General features: G+C 47.9%; 1 protein-coding gene across 1 annotated transcript; it reads left to right on the top strand.

Annotated features, from left to right (window-relative positions):
- Window positions 1-2,477: 2,477 nt before the first annotated feature.
- Window positions 2,478-4,468, top strand: SOX17 (SRY-box transcription factor 17). Its single transcript, XM_069466501.1, has 2 exons — window positions 2,478-2,818; window positions 3,416-4,468. Exons 1-2 carry the CDS (start codon window positions 2,512-2,514, stop codon window positions 4,360-4,362), a joined length of 1,254 nt encoding a protein of 417 aa, XP_069322602.1. The 5' UTR covers window positions 2,478-2,511; the 3' UTR covers window positions 4,363-4,468.
- The last annotated feature ends 3,374 nt before the right edge of the window (window positions 4,469-7,842 follow it).

Raw genomic sequence — 7,842 nt, 5'->3', positions numbered from 1 at the left:
CCTGAGAAAGATCAGTAGCTAGTCTCCGGGAACAAGGGCAAATAACAATGGGGAACCCCTCGGTTTTCTTCCCCATCAGTTTCTCGACCTTCGTGGCTCCTAAGTGCTGCTCTCCCTGTACTGGGTTGGGCGAGGAAGAACATGAGGATGAAGAGAGCATACAAGGGTAAATCCGTGCAAGTACATCTTTTTAGACTCACATCTGGATTGTATTTCCTGCACTCTATTACTTTTTAAGGAATCAGTCAAACAGATTAATCTAGACAGGTAAAATAGATTGTGGAACGGGCATTGTTTTTGTCTAGTTTTCAGTGTTTATTTTACCTTCTTAGTTCATAAAAGATTTTCCATTAAGAGAAAATTCTGCTTTGAGATCTTTGAACAGATATTTATTACTATCCAGAAAAGTTAGAAAAGATCACCAACAGCAAAAAGCAAAGCACCACGGGATTAATTTGTAATATTGCTGTGTCTACTCCTAGTTTCCTTACTTATATAATCATTTGCTGTAAATTTTTGCTTTATTTTCAAGCCCATTTTTTTCAGAAAAAATAAACCTTTAAAGGAAAAGTACATCATCAGTTAAATTTGTTTAAGATCAACTGCTTCAAAACTACTGATTAGAAACAGCACCCTTCTATGATTTGTTTAAGCAGATTTAAAGTTTTCTTCTCGTCTGAACCTCAAAGACCTGGGAACTAGAACTACTTTCTTACCTTGTCCTCAGTACAGAGACTTGCTACTAAGGCAAGGGAGGGCAGCCAGCAGAGTTAGAGAAGAGTTGGCTCTTCTCTTGGGTAAGAGTTCTTTGGAGAAAGAGCAAGGACAGAGAAACTGAAGGCCAGGAGTTTGGAAACGCTCTGTGTTCTTATGGATGCCACTAATAAGCCAGATTTGATAGATGACTTTGTCCTGGTAATATCACACAAAAAGTGGTAGCATTTTACCTCTCAGATCACAGGTGCAAGCTCTACTTTTTCATCACCTCTTGGTAGTGAACAAAGAAAATCTATTCTGGAGATTGATGTATTCATTTCTTTGGCAAAGTTATCTCTAATTATGCAGGCATGGCTGTGTTAGTTGCCTTTGAAAACTCCATAAATACACTAACAAATACACAAACACAACAGCCCGTCTTAATGATTTAGGGGTCCAGGTCTGAGGGCAGACTGCTGAGTGTGAATTCCATCCTCCCAAATCTGTGGTCTAGGGCAAGTTCTTTAACCTCTCTGTGCCTCAGTTTCCTTTTCTGGAAGATAAAATGTCAACCTCATTAACTAGTTTGCTAATGTTTGGAGGGCTCTAGGAAGAATGAGTGGCATACTGTGTCATTTATAAGTCCTGTATGAGGTGTATAAGGGGTTGTTTAAAAATTCCACTGAAAAGATTTTTTTTTTTCAGATCTAAACACAAGTTTAATAGTCATTCAGATTTTCGTTCTTATCTAAACAAATGTATAGAAATCTCCTAATTGTCTGCCAGGATAACTACCTTTAACTGACGCTAAGAGATACAGTTACTTGCTGCTCAAAAGGATTCCTCTCGTCCCAGACTTGGGCATTTAAACAAATATTGCTGTTGTATTTACATTTTAGAAATAAAAATTGTCTTGCCTCTTTTTATTGAACACATATAAGAAACAGTTTTGTTATGTTTATCTTACATACATTTCATGTACAAATGTTCAAGAGTTGGTGTATCATGCTTTAAATTTTTCAGAGTGATGGAATATTGCATACAGAACGTCATTCTGTATTTAATCTTGTTTTACAAAATTAGAATATACCTTGGACATATAGCATTTTGAATATAATACAAGCAAGGTGAGTGCATGGGGAGAGATTATATTTTTCAATTTATTATCAACAGTGACTTCCGCATTTGAGAAAACACATTTGAAGACACCCAAGAAGTTCCCTGGAAATAAACTAAGTCACTCACCACTGAAACAAACTTGGCTCGTATAATAAAGATGAGTTTAAAGAGTAGACTGGATGCTTAGTATGTCAATCTGAACTACCTTGGGCAAGTACCTCTCTCCCATGGCACAATCAGCACCCCCAGAAGGTTTTTCAGAGGTCTCCCTCTCCGGGTCGGAGAGGACGAGGCGCCAGAGCCCGGCAGCTCCAGCCAGTTTTCCCGAGGGCAGGTGTAGTCCCGGGCGCGGGGCCGGGGGAGGGGAAAGGGGCGGGCGTGGGGTTGAACTGGGACTTGGGACCACGAGCTGGGCGTGGGCCTAACGACTCGGGCCCGGCCCGCCCCTGCCGCTCCATTGGCCACATCTGTGCAGAAAAGGCCCCGCAGCTCGGGGGCATCCGCAGTGTCTCTGGGCCAGCCGGGGTACTTGATTACGCTGTTAGCTGGGACAGTCGGGGATAGCAGGCCGCGGGTTCGGGCCGGCAGACCCGCGCAGCCCTCGGGGCATCTCCCCGCTTCGCTCCCCACCCCGTCCCCCCGGGTCGGGGGAGGCGGCGTGTCCGGCGGAGGGTTGCGGGGCAGGGCTGGAGAGCCATGAGCAGCCCGGATGCGGGATACGCCAGTGACGACCAGAGCCAGACCCGGAGCGCGCTGCCCGCCGTAATGGCCGGGCTGGGCCCCTGCCCCTGGGCCGAGTCGCTGAGCCCCCTCGGGGACATGAAGGTGAAGGGCGAGGCGTCGGCGAGCAGCGGAGCGCCGGCCGGGGCCGCGGGCCGAGCCAAGGGCGAGTCTCGCATCCGGCGACCGATGAACGCCTTCATGGTGTGGGCTAAGGACGAGCGCAAGCGGCTGGCGCAGCAGAACCCCGACCTGCACAACGCCGAGCTGAGCAAGATGCTGGGTGAGTCCGAGCCGGGGACCCTGGCGGCCGCGCGCGCTAGTGCGAATCGCTGAGCCTCTTCCTTGAGCCTAAAAGTGTGTTTTTTGCGGGCCTTCCTCCCGAGACCGGGGGTGTGCTGCGGCCAATTCCTTCCTTGAGGCTCTCCGTTCCCTTCCCGCTTCCCGCTCTACGACTGTCCAAACCGGCTTTCGGCCTTGGTCATCAGTGCCTAGATTCCCCGGGTGGCCAGGGCCGCGGGTACGGTGGCTCTCGGAAGGCGGCTTCCAGGCACCCCTGGCCCTGAGCTGAGTCGGTCGTGCCCGGCCCCCGTCCCTTCCCAGGCTAGGTGTCATTTTCAGTTTTACGAACGACCGGGGATGAGTGAGCTGTAAAGCCGCTTCCCGGAGCCTAAAAGAAGGGAGGGGTACTCTTAGAGGACGTGTTTTCCTCAAGTGTTCAGACTTGACCTCCCAGACCTCCACTCGTTAACTTGACCCTGTTCTGTTCCTCCTGTTGCAAATTCAAGGTCTGACGGGAGAGGTGGGGCCAGGTGGGGCCTGGAGCGGGAGCGCAGCCGGTAAGTCCTGCGCCCCTCTCCACCTTCCCACGCCCGTGCAGGCAAGTCGTGGAAGGCGCTGACGCTGGCGGAGAAGCGGCCCTTCGTGGAGGAGGCCGAGCGGCTGCGCGTGCAGCACATGCAGGACCACCCCAACTACAAGTACCGGCCGCGGCGGCGCAAGCAGGTGAAGCGGCTGAAGCGGGTGGAGGGCGGCTTTCTGCACGGCCTCGGCGAGCCACAGGCGGCTGCGTTGGGCCCCGAGGGCGGCCGCGTGGCCATGGACGGCCTGGGCCTGCCCTTCCCCGAGCAGGGCTTCCCCGCGGGCCCGCCGCTGCTGCCCCCGCACATGGGCGGCCACTACCGCGACTGTCAGGGCCTGGGTGCGCCCCAGCTCGACGGCTACCCGCTGCCCACGCCCGACACGTCCCCGCTGGACGGCGTGGAGCCTGACCCGGCCTTCTTTGCCCCGCTGCCCGGGGACTGCCCGGCGGCCGGCACCTACAGCTACGCGCAGGTCTCGGACTACGCGGGCCCCCCGGAGCCGCCCTCCGGCCCCATGCACCCCCGGCTCGGCCCGGAGCCCGCGGGCTCCGCGATGTCGGGCCTCTTGGCGCCCCCCAGCGCCCTGCACATGTACTACGGCGCGATGGGCTCGCCTGGGGCGGGCGGCGGGCGCGGCTTCCAGATGCAGCCGCAGCACCAGCACCAGCACCAGCACCAGCACCAGCACCACCCACACCCGCCGGGTCCGGGGCAGCCATCACCCCCTCCCGAGGCACTACCCTGCCGGGACGGCGCGGACCCCAGCCAGCACACGGAGCTCCTCGGGGAGGTGGACCGCACGGAATTCGAACAGTACCTGCACTTTGTGTGCAAGCCCGAGATGGGTCTCCCCTACCAGGGACATGACTCTAGTGTGAATCTCCCAGACAGCCACGGGGCCATTTCCTCGGTGGTGTCAGATGCCAGCTCTGCAGTATATTACTGCAACTATCCTGACGTTTGACAGGTCCCCCTCTGCCCCAGCCCGCAGGCCAGAAGCAGTGTTACACACTTCCTGGAGGAGCTAAGGAAATCCTCAGCCTCATGTTTTGTTTTGTTTTTTAAGTTGCCTTGGCGTATAATTTATGGTAATTTATTTTGTGTGCCACTTGAACAGTTGGGGGGGGAGGTTGTGGGGTTTTGTTTAAAATTAGTTCAGAGACTTGTTCCCCATAGTTGCATCGTCAAAACCCCATTTCCAAGTTCAAGTTAACCAGTTTCGAATGTGTCCCAAAACAACTTGCTCCATTTCCTGAAAATTCATTGATCATAGAAATTTTATTGTGGGTGTGTTTTTTTTTTTGATCTTTTTAAAAATAAAATCTGGAATCTTGCTTTTTCATTCTATTAGTGAATCCTGCTTTTTCACTTTGTCACGCTAGTCTTGTCAAAACCAATTTTTAAGATCAATGTTAAGTAAATTAATACAATTAGAAGTATACAGTTAATTGTAAATTTCTCAGCTTACAATAGTAGGCATAAATGCCTTCTAGGTGAACCCCTAAAAATGAACATTAGGATACTTAAGATTGATGTAATTGTTTCTGGCAGGGGAAAAAAGCCTCCTGGAATGAGCTTACTTTATATATTTCAAGTAATCTGAGTTTCTAAAATTTAATGGTTAATCTTATTTTCAATTCTAGTATATCACTTTAGCCAGAGGGTGGTGCCCAAGTAATTTCGGTTTTCTAGTTGAATCATAACTTCCTTGAGAAAAAGCCTTTTGGATTTTTTTTTTTTTGGGGGGGGTGCCTATCTGTATGACGCTGATTCTTTACAGGCTCTCTTAATCTTTCAACACTGAAGTTGCCTTTAATCCTCACATTTTTACACCTTGGGAAGCGGTGTTGCTGGTTAAAAATAATTTGAAGGAGTCACAGGAACTGATCAAATTTAAATTTGCAATGTGAATTATTAATGAACCTAGTATCTAATTTGAATAGTAGTTTTTGGTTTTGTATTTACATACATGGATGACTGCATTTCCTGACACCTATATTTTTAAATTTTAAGGAGGATACACGGATGATTTGTGTGTAGTGTGCTTTACAAATATGGCTAAAGCTGCAGCTTCAGTGACAGCCCATCAATATCATTCCCTCACCAGGAAGAAACCGAGTTACCCACAGGGTTGCAAGCAGAGGATAGGGATTGGCCGCTGCAATCTGCAGTACTAATTGCTGTGGTGCTTCTCACCTTTGACAGATGGAGACATAAATGGGAAACAGATGACTTGTAATGGGTGTTTCCTGTGCCAGATGCTTTTTCAATGCCATTCTGAACAGTTTGAGGCTGGATAAGCCTACAAGCTTAGGTGCACTTCTCCCCCATTTTGCAAGTGAGCAAAGCCCTCTCCTGTCACATGTATGATGTGGGCTTCCTGTTACATGTCTGTTCACTATTTTCCTTTGTGCCAGGGTGTGCTCATGGGCACTGAGAGAATTTCCATTCTGGTGGTGAGAAACTTCATTATTCTCCATACTGGTAGAGAAAAGGGGTTGGAAGTTAGTTTCAAGCATTTATATAGGAGAGATATCTGAGCTGAAAAGTTTGGCTGGCTTCTTTTGAAAAATAGCAGGGTGTATGTTTTTTAGAAGAGATTCCTAGATTCTAGGAATGTGAGAGATAAAAGGTTTCAGTGAGGAAAGGTAAATCTATTTTCTTATGCATAACAGAGGCTGACTTTAAAAATGTAAAATTATTAAAGTTCCCCCCAGGAGTGTCATCTAATACAATTTAATTTATTTCTAGTGCCCTACTCTTTTCCACATTTTTTCTTCCTCTAACCCCAGATGGGTCTTTTCTCCTTCGAGCCTGAATTCCTTACCCAGGATGTCCCAAGAGTTTCCAGTAGATAAAGTGAGCAGAGGGGCCTCACCTGCCCAGGTTCAAGGCCATGTTGCCCATTCAGATTACACTAGACTCAGCTGTACCCTTGGCTGCTACCTCTCAACAATATTAAGATAAACATGAAGAAGAGGAAGGGAGAAAAGAAAGAGAACTTAAGATAAACATGAAGAAGAGGAAGGGAGAAAAGAAAGAGATTCTTTGAAGGACCCAAAGTCCTGTTAAGTTACATTCATAACTATTCACCAGGTACAGGTGGGAAAGAAATAAAAGCTGAAATTATTAGAGTAATTTTAATGCTTTTACACAGATGGAGGGGTATTGGTCTTCACAAATAATTCTTGGGGGTAGGAGCATAAGGCCATTTCCTTCTCTTTCCTCAAGCACTCAGGTGAAGTGACCATAGGTACCAGCTAGTGATTGTTCCATTTTGTTTTTAAATATTCATCTCAGTTTTTCACTGTTTTACTTTGGAAACAAATACATGAATGATACATTGCTCTTCCCGTCTCTATTTCTGATATACTTTAGAAATATGTGAGAAGGGCTGGGCGAGGTGGCTCATGCCTGTAGTCCCAGCCACTTGGGAGGTTGAGACAGGAGAATCGCTTGTGCCCAGATTGTTGCAGTGAGATATGATGATGCAACTGCACTCTAGCCCAGGCGACAGAGTGAGACTGTATCAAAAGAAAAAAAAAAAAAAAGAAAGAAATATGTTAGGAGGTAAGAATCCAGGCAGCTCTTGTTGAGTTCTAAGCACCTAGATGCCTTGCTTATTTAAATTCAATTTAAGATGATAAATTCAATTTAAGATGATAAATATTTATGACTACTGGTCATAAATAAAGGGTTGTAGGAATCGAAAGCCCTCAGAGTTAGAAGCCCTGATGAAGAAGGTTTGCTGGGAAGGATGGAACCCAAGCATCAAAGGAAAAAGGCAGTTTCCCTATATTTGAAAACACAAAGGAACATTTCAAGAGCCCTCCCATATTATTGGGTTCTCCCTTCCTGTGACATGTGAATCGAGGAACATGGCGAGTAGTATGTCCCTCTCAAAGTGTAAAAGAAACTCATAATGCCCCGCCAAGATGAAAAATGATCTTTTCCTTTGTATAGTTGTGGTGGTGGCAGCTAGTCTCCAAGATGGGCCCCAATAACCATACTTCGGTGTTCCTATGCTTGCGTAATTCCCTCCACACTTCACCCGGGCTGGATTTGCTACTCTAACCCGGTAGACTGTAATAGAAGTGATGCCGTGCAGCTCTCATAACAACTCTCAAGAAGGCTGGGCAGATTCTGTTTCTTGTGCTCTTGGGAGACCTGCGCTACTGTGTAAAAAGTCCAGTTACCCTTAACCAAGGTGGGGAGGCCACGCGCAGATACCACAAGGAGGGGAGACTCCCTGCAAGGGGAGGGGGCTCAGCCTTCACTCCAGGTGTCTCCTGCCTGCCCCAAACTCAGAGTGCCAGAAGAATAAATACCCAGAAGGGCCCAGGGGCAATTCACAAATTGGAGAGATTGGAGAGATTAAAAAAAAAGTCATTGTTACAAGTCACTAAATTTTGGGGTACTTTGTTGTGTAGCAACAAATTAGTGA

This window comes from Eulemur rufifrons, chromosome 3, assembly GCF_041146395.1.
Source record: "Eulemur rufifrons isolate Redbay chromosome 3, OSU_ERuf_1, whole genome shotgun sequence".
Lineage (NCBI taxonomy): Eukaryota > Metazoa > Chordata > Mammalia > Primates > Lemuridae > Eulemur > Eulemur rufifrons.
This window is presented reverse-complemented; position numbering and strand designations above follow the sequence as displayed.